The sequence below is a fragment of the Bufo bufo genome, chromosome 2 (genome assembly GCF_905171765.1).
Source record: "Bufo bufo chromosome 2, aBufBuf1.1, whole genome shotgun sequence".
Taxonomy (NCBI): domain Eukaryota; kingdom Metazoa; phylum Chordata; class Amphibia; order Anura; family Bufonidae; genus Bufo; species Bufo bufo.
The window spans coordinates 667,676,370-667,692,267 of NC_053390.1; the positions used below are offsets into that span (position 1 = coordinate 667,676,370).

At 46.5% G+C, this 15,898-nt stretch overlaps 1 protein-coding gene across 13 annotated transcripts in view; it reads left to right on the plus strand.

The window, feature by feature from the left end:
• RAPGEF2 (Rap guanine nucleotide exchange factor 2) overlaps positions 1–15,898 on the plus strand; it is a 245,467-nt gene that overhangs the window by 110,091 nt on the left and 119,478 nt on the right. For all 13 annotated transcript variants that reach the window (XM_040418605.1, XM_040418606.1, XM_040418609.1 and 10 more), the window contains exon 4: positions 2,449–2,532. In XM_040418605.1, the coding sequence (XP_040274539.1) occupies positions 2,449–2,532 (84 nt within the window). The remainder of the gene's footprint in view (positions 1–2,448; positions 2,533–15,898) is intronic.

Consider the following 15,898-nt stretch of genomic DNA (forward strand, 5'->3'; position numbering starts at 1 on the left):
ACACTAGCAGGTTGCTTGCTAGTGTTTGCTGAACCATCATCACGTCTCGTTCATTCGGGCTGGTTTCAGATGGATTACGAAAATCTGAAGTTTGAGAGCTATCGGGATGTATTTTTATTTATTTTTCTGTTGAAAAGTTGCAGTATATATGACTTTTTATCTTTTTACTTGTTCTTTAAAGAGGACCTTTCACCTGGATATCCTTAATCTAATTATTATCCTACCTTATAGTGCGGCCCCCACTGATGTCTTGTCACTTTTTTTTTTTTCTCTAAAGAACCCCCCGTTCGTCCACTGTGGTCCCCATATCTTTTGGCGCCTTATAGGCTAATGAGGCGCCTCGGTTATACTAGGCGTGGACTTGTATTTCTCCTGGGTGCGGTTATCTTCTCCCTGGTTACAAGCGCATCCAATCAGAGCGCCCCGCTCTTAGCCAGGGAGAAGGTGCTCAAGTTCTTGCGAGAATCTCAGCTCCTTCTCCCACGAGAACTTGAGCTCCTTCTCCCAGGCTAAGAGCGGGGCGCTCTGATTAGATGCGCTCGCAGCCAGGGAGAAGATTACCGCGCCTAGTATAACCGAGTTGCCTCATTAGCATATGAGGCGCCAAAAGATACAGGGACCACAGCGGACGAACGGGGGGTTCTTTAGAAAAAAAAAAAGTGCTAAGAAATCAGTGGGGGGCCACACTATAAGGTAGGATGATAATTAGATTAAGGATTTCCAGTTGAAAGGTCCTCTTTAAAGGGATTGTCTAGAATAATTTTTTTTTAAAAAGTCAGCTTTTTCTTTTTCGAGGCATAGCACCTCTGTATCCATAATCCATAGGCTGTGTCTTGTATTACAGCTCAGCTGCGCTCAATCATATGGGTTTATCCATCTCGCCTCGGAGACCTTTTTCATGCACATTTAGGGCTCATGCACGCAACTTTTGTTGTTTTGCGGTCCGCAATTTGAGGATCCACAAAACACTGATACCGGCCGTGTGCACTCCGCATTTTGCGGAACCGAACAGCTGGCCCCTAATAGAACAGTCCTATCCTTGTCCGTAATGCGGACAATATTAGGACATGTTCTATTATTTTGCGGAACAGACATATGGACGCAGAAAGCACACGGAGACATTTCCATTGTTCCAATCAATTAAACCCGTTTAATTGGGCAACATTGTGGTTCAGTGTTGAAGGGCTCATGCACATGGTCGTTGCCATTTTTGTTTTCTGCAAAACACGGATCCTGGCCGACTGCTTGATGCCATGTTTTGTTTTTTATGCAGAAATGTCCTATCCTTGTATTGACAAGAGTAGGACATGTTCAGATTTTTTTTTTGCGGGGTCGTAGAACGGACATACGGATGCGGACAGCACACAGGTGGACTGTCTGCATCTTTTGCGGCCCCATTGAGGTGAATGGCCGTGTGCATGAGCCCTAAGGTTGTTGCCTGGGATTGAATATGATGAAGGACAACATCTGCATTTTCTCTTCTTGTTTGCATGGGTTTCCTTCCACACTTCAAAAACATTCTTATAGATCAACTGGGACTGTAGATTGTGAGTTCCTGTGGGGGCAGGGACCATGGACAAGAGGGGCGCTGTTTCTGGTACATTTTCTTTACCGTCTGTTTTTTTACCCATTTCCTATTGTGTTTAATGTTAAAAGAATGGAAAGTACAGCTTATTCTTTGTAGCGGTGAGTAAGTAATGGATTAAAAAAGAAGAAAACCTTTATTTTGTCATCCAATCAGTTTAGAGCTGTTGTATAGAAGTAATATTAGTTTGCTTCTTGACTGATCGTACAGATGTTGGCGTGGTCAGTCAGGAAGTCCTTGTCATCTATAACCTGCGATCAGGAGCTGCATAGAGAGCCCTTTGTCCTGTCATTGCGTCATTCAGGGAGTGACCTCGTATTGGAGTCTCCAGTACAAGCGCCACTTTCACTGCAGATTACATTTCTGTGTTGTACCTGAGTTCCAGGCAGCCCCGCTGTGACCACAAGGGGGAGAAAATCTCCACCATCTCAGGATCCTTGGCTGCTCACTTCCATATCTTGGGTTCAGTTCATTTTTCACTTCCTTTTAATTGGAACTTGTTAACACTTTCAACATATTTTTACTTATCAGCTAAATGAGGCAGATTACAAAACAGAAGAAAAATTTCTAAAATTAATCCAAAAGCAGAGGAAATGCAAAAAAAAAAAACAAAGCATGCGGCAGTTTTACTTCCTGTCTGGAGATGCCTTTGGTAAAGCCAGTCTTGTGTAATAGTCTGTGATTTCAGAACCCAAAAAAGATTCCACTTTTCATCATTTCATGGTGATGTCCACATCATGGACGGCCGTGTCCTGTTAACATTGCTACATACAGCATATGTGATTACTGTAGGTTGATGACCATGTCTACCTGTCTCTTGTGCTGTATTTGTTGTTTACGTGCTTTGTTTTCCCTTATTTCAGCCCAGATGATATTGGAAGTTGCTGGTATATCCTCCTTTCTGGTTCTGTGTTCATCAAAGAGTCTATGTTTCTCCCGAGGAGCAGGTAGGTGGATGCTCTATGGGATGTGAAACTACTGTATGTATGTCTTGTTTGAAATTTGCATTTTATTATATGCCATACTTGATATTCACACCTAAATGTTGTGCCAGCTAGGAGGAGGAGTTTCTAGTGGGAAAGTATAAAAGGTTTGCCATGCCTACACCTGACCCAGCACCACCCACTCCCCACCCACCTTTTTTTTAAGTGGTAACTCGTAGGGAAGATTCATCAATTTTGGCGCAATTTGCACTGTAACTTTTAGAGCTGAAGATAAAAGTGGCGAAAGTTGAGACCAAATTTACCAAATGTCATACAGAGCATAATAAATGAGGCATACTGCAGATTTGTAACATTTTGTCAGAAATTGTGGCATTTTCTAACAGTTTGTGGGAGAAGATCAGTAAGCACTAAATATGGCCACCTCTGCCAAAAAGTCACAATTTCGCTTACAGCTGGGAGGGTCAGATACTTATGTACCTGGCCGGCGGGTCCCCCTGCTGAATTCAACTGTATCAGCAGGAGGAGGACGACAGCTGCCACCACAGAGGGGCGGCTCTTGGGGAGATATTTTGTACTGCTCGGGCAGTATTTTGTGCTGCACTGTTGTGTTTCTTTCTGCTAGGGCAGTATATATATGCGGCACTTTGGTATTTAGTTGTGTTGGGGCAGTGTATTGTGCGGCACTATGGTATTTGGTTCTGTTGGGGCACTGTGTTGTGTGGCACTATGGTATTTGGTTCTGTTGGGGCAGTGTTATGTGCTGCACTATGGTATTTGTTTGGTTCTGTTGGGGGCAGTGTATTGTGCTCCACTATGGCTTTTGGTTCTGTAAAGGCAGTATTATGTGCTGCACTATGGCTTTTGGTTCTGTTGGGACAGTGTATTGTGCTGCACTATGGTATTTGGTTCTGTTCGGACAGTATTATGTGCTGCACTGTGGTACTTGGTTCTGTTGGGGCAGTATTATGTGCTGCACTGTGGTATTTTGTTCTGTTGGGGCAGTATTATGTGCTGCACTGCGGTATTTTGTTCTGTTGGGGCAGTATTATGTGCTGCACTGCGATATTTGGCTCTGTTCAGGCAGTGTTATGTGCTGCACTGCGGTATTTGGCTCTGTTCAGGCAGTGTTATGTGCTGCACTGCGGTATTTGTCTCTGTTCAGGCAGTATTATGTGCTGCACTGCGGTATGTGGCTCTGATCAGGCAGTATTATGTGCTGCACTGCGGTATTTGTCTCTGTTCAGGCAGTATTATGTGCTGCACTGCGGTATGTGGCTCTGATCAGGCAGTATTATGTGCTGCACTGCGGTATGTGGCTCTGATCAGGCAGTATTATGTGCTGCACTGCGGTATTTGTCTCTGTTCAGGCAGTATTATGTGCTGCACTGCGGTATTTGTCTCTGTTCAGGCAGTATTATTTATGTGCTGCACTGCGATATTTGGCTCTGTTCAGGCAGTGTTATGTGCTGCACTGCGGTATTTGGCTCTGTTCAGGCAGTGTTATGTGCTGCACTGCGGTATTTGTCTCTGTTCAGGCAGTATTATGTGCTGCACTGCGGTATGTGGCTCTGATCAGGCAGTATTATGTGCTGCACTGCGGTATTTGTCTCTGTTCAGGCAGTATTATGTGCTGCACTGCGGTATGTGGCTCTGATCAGGCAGTATTATGTGCTGCACTGCGGTATGTGGCTCTGATCAGGCAGTATTATGTGCTGCACTGCGGTATTTGTCTCTGTTCAGGCAGTATTATGTGCTGCACTGCGGTATTTGTCTCTGTTCAGGCAGTATTATGTGCTGCACTGCGATATTTGGCTCTGTTCAGGCAGTATTATGTGCTGCACTGCGGTATTTGGCTCTGTTCAGGCAGTGTTATGTGCTGCACTGCGGTATTTGTCTCTGTTCAGGCAGTATTATGTGCTGCACTGCGATATTTGGCTCTGTTCAGGCAGTATTATGTGCTGCACTGCGGTATTTGTCTCTGTTCAGGCAGTATTATGTGCTGCACTGCGGTATTTGGCTCTGTTCAGGCAGTGTTATGTGCTGCACTGCGGTATTTGTCTCTGTTCAGGCAGTATTATGTGCTGCACTGCGGTATGTGGCTCTGATCAGGCAGTATTATGTGCTGCACTGCGGTATTTGTCTCTGTTCAGGCAGTATTATGTGCTGCACTGCGGTATGTGGCTCTGATCAGGCAGTATTATGTGCTGCACTGCGGTATGTGGCTCTGATCAGGCAGTATTATGTGCTGCACTGCGGTATTTGTCTCTGTTCAGGCAGTATTATGTGCTGCACTGCGGTATGTGGCTCTGATCAGGCAGTATTATGTGCTGCACTGCGGTATTTGTCTCTGTTCAGGCAGTATTATGTGCTGCACTGCGGTATTTGGCTCTGTTCAGGCAGTATTATGTGCTGCACTGCGGTATTTGGCTCTGTTCAGGCAGTGTTATGTGCTGCACTGCGGTATTTGTCTCTGTTCAGGCAGTATTATGTGCTGCACTGCGGTATGTGGCTCTGATCAGGCAGTATTATGTGCTGCACTGCGGTATTTGTCTCTGTTCAGGCAGTATTATGTGCTGCACTGCGGTATTTGTCTCTGTTCAGGCAGTATTATGTGCTGCACTGCGGTATTTGGCTCTGTTCAGGCAGTATTATGTGCTGCACTGCGATATTTGGCTCTGTTCAGGCAGTATTATGTGCTGCACTGCGATATTTGGCTCTGTTCAGGCAGTATTATGTGCTGCACTCTAGACCACTTTAAAGGGGTTTTCTGGGAATAGTGAGTTTTTAGCAAGTGCCCGCAGCCTGACTCTAAACAGAAGATTTACACTTACCTGCTCCCCACTGCTACAGTCCTCCATGCTGCCTCTGTGTCCATGTTCTGGTCCCCACAGGGTTGACATCTGGCACAGCATGGGCATGATCACATGACCGGCTGCGTCCGACTGGCTTCAGCGGTGATGTGGCCACAAGCAGTGTGTCATCACTGAAGCCGGTCATTAGCTGTATTGGATCAGGTGACTATGCCCATGCTGCGCCAAAGCTCAACATTGTGGGGATCGGAACATGGACTCTGCGGAGGTGGCGGGGAGCAGGTAAGTATGAATCTTCGGTTTAGAGAGGCAGGTTGAGGACACTTGCTAAAAACGTATTATTACTCGAGAACCCAGTCTGCTCCTTGGAGATGTGCCAAATCTATCAAACAGCATATGACCATTGACAAATGTGGTCTAAATTACAGAAACAGATTTATAATCTCCCTTGCACCATTAAAGTAGCTTTAAAAAGTTGCAAGCTGTGTGTTTGTGACTCTTTTAAATGTGACTTTTTGAAAGAAAAAAAAAAATTGTCGCAAGTGCCTCTTTTTATACCACTCTCGCCACTGCTGCTAAAGGGGACGTGGCAAGGTGAGAAGTGGACATGGCCAACAGCTGAGACAACTCCCCAATTAGGTTCAGGGTGACCACCATATTGATGACTGTTTCAGTTGTATTACCCAGTTAGGAATTTATTGGCGTTTTATGGTATCCTCACATTTTTACGTTGATTTAGGATATCCCCTGCACTACTGAATGAATGAACCTAATATATGATGAGGTGCACACCTTGTATAAATTGGGTGCACCCTGCAGCAGTCCGTGCGCCTAGACCAAAACCTACGGCCGTGGATTTCAGTTCATCTTTTACGCCATGAAACTGACATCAAGGAGATAAATGTGACAGGACCACAGGGGGTCCCGCTCCCCTATCGAAGGTGGCAAAGGCAGCATAGAAACACCACTTGTGCCTAGATTTAGGCGCAATGGCGTCTAAAAATTTAAAACACTGGGTTAGGGCTCTTTCACACCTGCGTTCTTTTCTTCCGGCATAGAGTTCCGTCGTCGGGGCTCTATGCCGGAAGAATCCTGATCAGTTTTATCCTAATGCATTCTGAATGGAGAGAAATCCGTTCAGGATGCATCAGGATGTCTTCAGTTCAGGACCGGAACGTTTTTTGGCCGGAGGAAATATCCCAGCATGCTGCACTTTTTGCTCCGGCCAAAAATCCTGAAGACTTGCCGCAAGGCCGGATCCGGAATTAATGCCCATTGAAAGGCATTGATCCGGATCCGGCCTTAAGCTAAACGCCGTTTCGGCGCATTGCCGGACCCGACATTTAGCTTTTTCTGAATGGTTACCATGGCTGCCGGGACGCTAAAGTCCTGGCAGCCATGGTAAAGTGTAGCGGGGAGCGGGGGAGCAGCATACTTACCGTCCGTGCGGCTCCCAGGGCGCTTCAGAGTGACGTCAGGGCGCCCCAAGCGCATGGATCACGTGATCGCATGGATCACGTCATCCATGCGCATGGGGCGCTCTGACGTCATTCTGGAGCGCCCCGGGAGCCGCACGGACTGTAAGTATACCGCTCCCCGCTCCTACTATGGCAACCAGGACTTTAATAGCGTCCTGGCTGCCATAGTAACACTGAACGCAATTTGAAGACGGCTCCGTCTTCAAATGCTTTCAGTACACTTGCGTTTTTCCGGATCCGGCGTGTAATTCCGGGAAGTGGAGTACACGCCGGATCCGGACAACGCAAGTGTGAAAGAGGCCTTAGCAAATTTTCCCTTGTAACTTTACATATTAAAGTGGCTTCCTGCTTATATTGAGCTGAAAATACAAAATAATTATGGATTTTAAAGGGCATCTGTCAGCAGATTTGTACCTATGAAACTGGCTGACCTGTTACATGTGCGCTTGGCATCTGTGGTGGTCCCATGTTCATATGTGCCCGCATTGCTGAGAAAAAGGACGTATATATATATGCAAATGAGCCTCTAGGAGCAACGGGGGCGTTGTCGTTACACCTACAGGCTTTGCAACTGCTACAGTCGCATAATCACATTTACACTGCTTGGTTCTGTCAATTAAAGCACAGAGGATGCGGCAGTTGCAGAGAGCAGAGCCTCTAGGTGTAACGACAACGCCCCCGTTGCTCCTAGACTGAGGATCATTTGTATTAAATCATCAGCTTTCTCAGCAATGCAGTCACATATAAACATGGGACAAACACAGATGCATTCAGCTTCCAAGTGCACATGTAACAGGTCATCCATGAAACAGGTACAAATCTGCTGACAGATGCCCATTAAGTTGCATTTTTATTAGCAGCCATGTTAGTTATTGGCTCACATTTGCTCCTTCCCATGGTGACCTGTGGCAATTACATCTTTTCAAGGGGTTGTCCAAGTTATTTTTGTATTCTTTCTATGTTTCTAACTAGGCAAATGTAACAGCTTTCCAATTAACTCACTTTATCTCCAGTGGCTGGTTTCTCAGATTTCACTGAGGGCCACATGATCTGTGATGTCAGCTTCTCTCCCTGCTCTGATAATGTTTGTGCACAAGCCTGAGAGATCTGTACACTAGATGTCACTGTGCTGGCCACGCCCCCCTGCACTGCCGGCTGCTGCTTATTGCTTCCAGGATTCTTAACCCCTTCAGCTGCACAGATTCAGGGCAGAAGTGTTTACTGTGTAGCTGCAGGGAGTGAGGAGACAAATGCTGGGCACAGGAACTGAAAGAGAAGTTCTGCAGAGCATTGATGGTAGGGGGAAGATCCTGTGTGTATTAGCAGTGTCATTGTACAGCTAGGACTTGTAGTCCTACACATACAACATGCTGCTGAGTCTCCCAGCAGGCAGACATGTCACTCAGGGCATCACTTGTATTCACTCCCTTAGCAGTGCAGGGGGAGGGGCAGAGATTGTTTTTATTGCAAGTAAACAAAGGGCCAGAAGAGAACCAGGGAAATGAGGAAATAGATATTTTTTTTGCCTAAAACTTGCTTAGCTTAGTTACATATCGCTGACCATCAGATTTACAGTGCAATATATTTTTTTTTTTTCATAACTCTGACTACCCCTTTAAATCACTTTGTTTGTTCAGTTTATTGACAGCCGTCTTTATCAAGGTCCATTAGGGTGGTGTTGATAATGTTCCCTTCTTGAAGTGTGTGAATCGCCCACATTCTTACTAGGTAACATGAATCACTTCCCACTGGAGCTTGATTCATTGCAAGAAAATGTGAATCATTGAAGGTCAAAAACATGAAGCATGCAAAAAAAAAAAAAAAAAAAGAAAAGCCTTTTATTTAAAGGGGTTCTGCACTTTCATTTAACTGACACCCGGGACCCCCGCCGATCAGCTGCTTGAGAAGGCAGCGGCGCTCCAGCAGCGCCGCGGCCTTCTCACTGTTTACCGCTGGCCCACTGACGTCACGACTAGTATCAACTAATCAACTAGCGTGGGCGGGGCTAAGCTCTGTTCACTTGAATGGAGCTTAGTCGCGCCCACGCTAGTTGATGCTAGTCGTGACGTCAGTGGGCCGGCGGTAAACAGTGAGAAGGCCGCGTCGCTGCTGGAGCTGATCGGCGGGGGTCCCGGGTGTCGGACCCCCGCCGATCAGAAGCTGCTGATATATCCAGAGGATAGATCATCAGTTAAATGAAAGTGCAGAACCCCTTTTAAGCTTTGCTTAATCCAAAATTCTGCCTGCCAAAAGGCAGCTTGTTATAGAGCAGGACGTGCTGAGCAGATTGATATGTAATGTTGTGGGAAAAGATTCTGTAAAACTCGTCATTTATACATTTAAGTCTCTGCTCTTTCTGAGCTCAGGGCCATCTTATCCGAGACTAAAGGATGATGCACACAAATGTATATTTTTTTCCATGCCGTTTTTCGCGGCCTGTATACGGATCCATTCACTTCAATGGGTCTGCATGAAAACAGAATATATTCAGTGTGCATTCCATTTCCGTATGTTCGCATGGTCGTTACGCAAAAAAATACAACGTTCTATTATTGTCCACATTATGGACAAGGATAGGACTGTTCTATTATGGGCTAGACGTTCCGTTCCGCAAAATGCGTAATGGACATGGTCAGTATCCGTGTTTTCGTGCATCCGCAGTTTACGGACTGAAGAACACCCAATGGTTGTGTGTTTGAGCCCTTACAGCCATCTCTGCAAACACACTTGCACAGGGAATGCTATCAATCACTGATAAGACTACCCCTGTGTACAGCTAAACTCAGAAAGAGCAGAAATATAGATGTATAAATTACTAGTTACTGAACCTTTTTCCACAGAATTTTGTATCAGTCTGCTCAGCTCTTTCTGCTGTATGCTGCATTCAGATTGCACTGCATTTCAGGCTGACAGGTTCTCTTTAAGGCTCTTTTACACTGGTTGAGGATCGGGACTGATACGGCACCCCGAGTAGGTAAAGGGGTTAACGCTGCCAAAGCTGTTCTTTTTCCCGAATATGAAGTCAGCTACCGAACACTCCTAGGCGCCGAATCATACGAATCCCCCCTCCCCAAATGTACGAGACAAGGCTCTGTATTGAGGGTCAAGCAGAAACTGTCTAATGGGCTACATGTCAACCTTTTATGCAGGTCTCCCAACAAATGTACACAAATATCCCCCCCTGCCTGTGACACAATTAACAAACACAATGGGCTAACTTAATCACTCACAGGCAGAAAACACACACATTTCCCCAAAAAACTGAAAACCCCACATATCCCCATAAACTACACATCTCTGGATAGCTCTGATCTGGGCGAACAACCAGCAACCACTGAACAAATAAATGAATCAGGTTTTATATAGTATTCCAAAGGCAGAGAGGTCTGCCACAGGGACAATTATTGGGGATGAGCATTTGTAGGGAGGCTCATTTCTAATGGTCTGTATCATTGTGCTGCTGATCACCTGCTGAAGCAAACACTAGATCGTCAGCTAATTGGATCCTTTATGCAGACAAAGAATTGTAGCAATGCCCCTTTATCCCCATACATCCCCGAAGATCGCTGCACGTAACCCGCGGGCTTTGTTCCACATATTGGTGGCAGGCATTAAGGTGCCTATACACATAAGCGCAAAGTCAGCCGAAACAAGCTTGGTGGGACCAGTCAAGTATTTTAGGGCATGTTCACATCTGCATTGGAGGCTATGTTCGGGGCCTCCTTCACAAAGTGTCAAGAATAGCGGAGAGAAGTCCTGCATGTAGGATTTTATCTCTGTTTCTCTCTAAAAAGAAGCGTTCTACCAAAGGGAAACCGAACGCACCCCATTATAGTCAGTGGGATTTGCTTGGCTCAGTTCCTGTCAGTTATGTGCTTTCCAGTATTTTCATTGTTCTGCTCGTATAACGAAGCAGAAGAACGGAAATAATAGCGCTGATGTGAAAGTGCCCTTATGTGTATGGAGGTTGGTTAAGTCTTACCCGACAGATGATGAAACTCAACATGCCCAATATAAGCCACCTCAAGCAGTGTCTGGCAGCGGCTTGCCCCCCTCGCCATATTGAGAGTGCATGCACATTCGGCCAGACTGAGAGTGCATGTGTATGGTCTGCTGATTGAGTGCTCAGCCAGCAGATATTGAGGGTGATGCGGCTAAGCTTCAGTTTCTCCATCTGCATTTGTGCTGGCCAATAATTACACAGAACGTGACAGAAATGTATACCGTTGCACTTTAACCCCTCAGTGACCACACACATTTTTTTAAAATCGCATTCCATGAGCTATAACTTTTTTGTTTTTTCATCAGTGTACTTGTATGAGGTCTTATTTTTTTGCAGGATAAGTTATAGTTTTTAGGACCTATTCCTTGGATAGATTATCGGTATCTGAATGGTGCGGGGCCGATACCCAGGACCCCCCCAATCAGCTATTTTGAGAAGACAGCAGTGCTCACAGTAGCACCACGGCCTTCTCTCAGCTTTCCCTAGGTCAGTGACAACACGTTCATCGCTTATGTGGACTAGGTGCAGCTCGGCCCCATAGAAGTGAATGAGGTTGAGCGCGATACCAAGTACAGCGGCTATACAAAGTACGGCGCTGTGCTTGGTGAGCTGCGAGAAGGCCGCAGCACTCACAGGAGCGCCATAGTTTCACAAGCTGCCGATAAACAGTCTGTTAATACTCCACATAGATGGACCAGCTATATACGTGTTTTCTCTATACATAATAATGTACTAAGCATACGCTTAAGGGGCTTGTCCACGTTCAATTAAAACTATCGTAGCAACAGTAAATGTGTTCAAATAACAAAGGAGGTCATACTCCCATTCCATCCTATGTTTGGCTCAAAAATTGCATGTGTGCTCCCAGCCTTAGGGCTCATGCACACGGCCGTAGCCATTTTTGCAGTCCGCAAAACATGGATACTGGGCCATATGTGTGGCACGCATGCCATCTATAGAAAAGTCCTATCCTTGTCTGTAAAATGGACAAGAATGGGAAATATTGTAATTTTTTTGCGGGTGCTGACGTACAGACATACAGATGGGCAGCACCCAGTGTACTGTCCACATGTTTTGCAGCCGCATTGAAGCAAATAGGTCCATATCCGACCCTGAAAAAATGTGGATCAGAATCGGACAAAAAACACGTTCATGTGCATGAGCGTGACAATGGAAACTGCTTCCAGTAGATCTTATACTAACATTTCAGTAATGCTCTATATAAAGTATCTCTCCACTCTGCAAAGATCACAAACACAGGAGGACGCTAGAGAAATAAACTCAGTCTCTAGTTGTAGAATGAGAAGAAAAGAAGCAACAGAGGGACTCCATGAATTGAATGGAAAGGGGAGGGGGTGCATACTGGAGGCTGTTTTTTTTTTAAAGATCAGAGGAGATGACATACAGAAAATGGCAGTGGAGAGTAAAGGGGGTTTAATACTGAATACTGTAGAGCAATCAGCAGGAGAACCCATGAGAAATGGACATGTCACTTAGGTATGAAGAGGTCATTGTGGACAGAAGAGTCCTCAGGGCAGACTCATGACTGACTTGTGTCAGGGAACTGAGAACAGATTAAGAAGTTTGGACTAGAAGTAGAACATATCTACTTGACATAGCGCTGCCAGTAATAACTGCTTATAGACAGGAAATCTCAGTGCCCATTATGTCATGAGACACACTGCATTAGTCAGGGAAGTCTAGGTTCCTTATTAGTAAAGAGAAAGTCAGCCCTTTTACAGGGTTTTTCAAACTTCAGCATGTAAGAGAGCTCCGTCAGTCCTATGGAAGTGACTAGAGATGAGCGAATTAGAATCAGAAATTTGATTCGCCGGTTCGCTGAATTTGTAAAAAAAAAATAAAAAATTTGGTTTGGTCTGAAATTATTCGCGGCAAATCGCTTTAAAAAACAGCTATTTCCTGGCTGCAGAGAGCCTTTATAGTGGTGTAGAACACTGTGCCTTGCAGTAACACGCATCGGGAGTCTGCTGTGGTAGTGAAATAATACTGTGAGTCAGTATGATAGGCGTCCCTCTTAGTCACTGCATACTTCACTTACTTGGGCCGTCATGGGGCCCAAAACTGACCAAGTAACTCAAGTATGAACACAGCCTTACGGTCGATGTTAGCACCAAGAAGAAGAGCACTCCTTTTACACCGTTGTCAGCTGATTCCACATAGATGTCTACAGAATCTGTTCTATTTAAAGCTTGTACAAGTAGAGCCCCCCAACAGAGTTGAGAGGGTGTCAGCAGTAAGTTTGTGTTGACGTCACTGATTATTTTGTCCTTCCTCTGATCCGTCAGAGCAATAACCCCCAAAAAACGGATCCTGTCTGTTGAGCATCTGTTTTCACTCGGTCAGCATTTGACTAGTAATCCATCATTATTGCTAATGCCAAAAAAAACAAAAAAAAAAACAGGAGTGGATCCAAAACAGAGCTAACATGTGAATGGAATATTTGCATGTCTTCTGTGTTTTGTACCCACTCCTGCATTTGGCTACCAAATCACAAGCCAATTCTATTGGGACCATACAGGCCTTACAGCTGCTACACAGACAGGATCCGTTGTGCGTCTCAATTTTCCTTCCTTCTGACAGATCAGAAGAAGGGTCAAATAAATGATGTCAGCCAGGCCAAAAGGCAAAATAGTGGCCCAGTCATGAAGTGGGGAGGGAAGGGAATAGCATGAGAAGTCCACAGAGTGTCCCTATGACAGTGTGGAGGTGGTGGCAGCATCAGGAGGAGGCCACAGAGTGGCACAATGACAGTGTGGAGGTGGCGGCAGCGACAGGAGGCCACAGAGCGGCACAATGACAGTGTGTGGAGGTGGTGGTCACATCAGGAGGCCATAGTGTGGAGGTGGCAGCAGCATGAGGAGACCACAGAGTGGCAAAGTTACATAGTGTGGAGATGGCAGCAGCATGAGGAGACCACAGAGTGGCAAAGTTACATAGTGTGGAGGTGGCAGCAGCATCAGGAGACCACAGAGTGGTAAGGTGACAGTGTGGAGGTGGCAGCAGCATCAGGAGACCACAGAGTGGTAAGGTGACAGTGTGGAGGTGGCAGCAGCATCAGGAGACCACAGAGTGGCAAGGTGACAGTGTGGAGGTGGCAGCAGCATCAGGAGACCACGGAGTGGCAAGGTGACTGTGGAGGTGGCAGCAGCATCAGGAGACCACCTAGTGACCCGGTGACAGAAGTGGGTGGCAATACAAGTACCAGCTGAAGATGGTGGGTGGAAGGAGCACTTGGCATCTGATGTGTGGCATCAGGTGGGTAGCAGCATCAGAATAGTAGCTGAGGCAGGTAGCCAGAAGAAACCGGTCCCTTTTGTCAAAGTGGTGTGGCACCATGGATGATCTAGTCTGATGCATCAGGCATTTGTGGGTGGAAATCCTGGCTGATCCATGCCTGATTCATCTTAACAAAGGTCAGTCAACATTTTGGGTTGACAGACGAGTTCTTCTTGGGGTAACTATGGCCTCCGCCGCACAAAACACCCGCTCTGATGCCACACTACTGGCTGGGCAGGACAGCTTTTACAGGGAAAACTCTGCTAGTTGCGGCCACAAATCCAGTTGGGCTGCCCAGTAGTCCAGTGGATCTTCAATGTGGCGTGGCAGGGTACTGTCCAGGTATGCCACCACCTGCTGGTTCAGATCCTGCTCCAGGTCTAGCTGCTGCTGGGGAGTAGTTTCTTCACTAGGCGGGTGAAGAAACATAGAAACATAGAAACATAGAATGTGTCGGCAGATAAGAACCATTTGGCCCATCTAGTCTGCCCAATATATTGAATACTATGGATAGCCCCCGGCCCTATCTTATATGAAGGATGGCCTTGTGCCTATCCCATGCATGCTTAAACCCCTTCACTGTATTTGCAGCTACCACTTCTGCAGGAAGGCTATTCCATGCATCCACTACTCTCTCAGTAAAGTAATACTTCCTTATATTACTTTTAAACCTTTGCCCCTCTAATTTAAAACTGTGTCCTCTTGTGCTCATCAGCGACTCTAGACTCATGTTGCTGCTGATGGATCTGGAATTGCTCCTACCCCCCCACCCTGCCACAGAAGCCATGGCAGAGGAACGTGAGCACAGAGGGCCCCCCCGGTCAGACCTGCGAAAGGATGGACGATGGCACAGATAGGCAGTGGCCAACTGACTACATAGGATGTCTCTATAGTAGTTCAGTTTGTCCTCCCTCTCAGTGGGTGTAAAAATAAAATAAAAAATATAAAGCCCCCATTTTGGATCGGTAGTGAGGGTCCAACAAGGTGGAGAGTCAGAAGTCATTCCTCTGCCGAATGGTGACAATTCGACTGTGAGCATGCATCCGGCCATTTGTGCAAGTGACTCGGATGGACTTCCTGCGTCCATCTCCACCTCATACTGCCACGGTGTGTGTCTGGGTCCTCTGCCTCGTCTTTCTCACCGCCCTGTAGCTCCCCTGGCTGCTCCTCCTCCTCTACTGTCACCTGTGTAGAAAAAGGGGGATGCCGTTCTGCAGCTCAAGAATGGTGTGCTTTGCAGTATACGATGCCTGAAGTGCATGTAAAGTTTCCTGGACATTTTTAGGATGTCTTGCAGATGGGTAGAAGACTTCAGGAACCGCTTGACAACCAGATTGAACATGTGTGCCATGCCGGGCGCATGGCTTAGCCCTCCTTGACGCAGCGCTGACACCATGTTCTTCCCGCTGTCGGGCACCATGGTTCCGATTTTCAGTTGTCGCTGAGAAAGTCAGGATTCGATTTCTTTATGAAGGACATGGAGCAGTGACTCCGTTCGCCCAGGCAAACTAGGTGCAGACGGAATGACTGACGAGGAGCAGTAGCATCAGGACCAGCAGATGATGGGAAGTACAGACGGCTCCCTTCGGCTGAGGTGGTGGAACCTTGAGTGCCTGAAACAGAGTGCGTGCCACTGGGTGATGCAGCGGTTGCTGCGACAGGTTGGACCACCACATCAGAGCCACGGTTCTCCCAGGCCACTTTATGGTGACGCTGCATATGTTGATGCAGTGCTGTGCTGCCAACATTGGCACCCTGGCCACGCTTCACCTTCTGCCCAC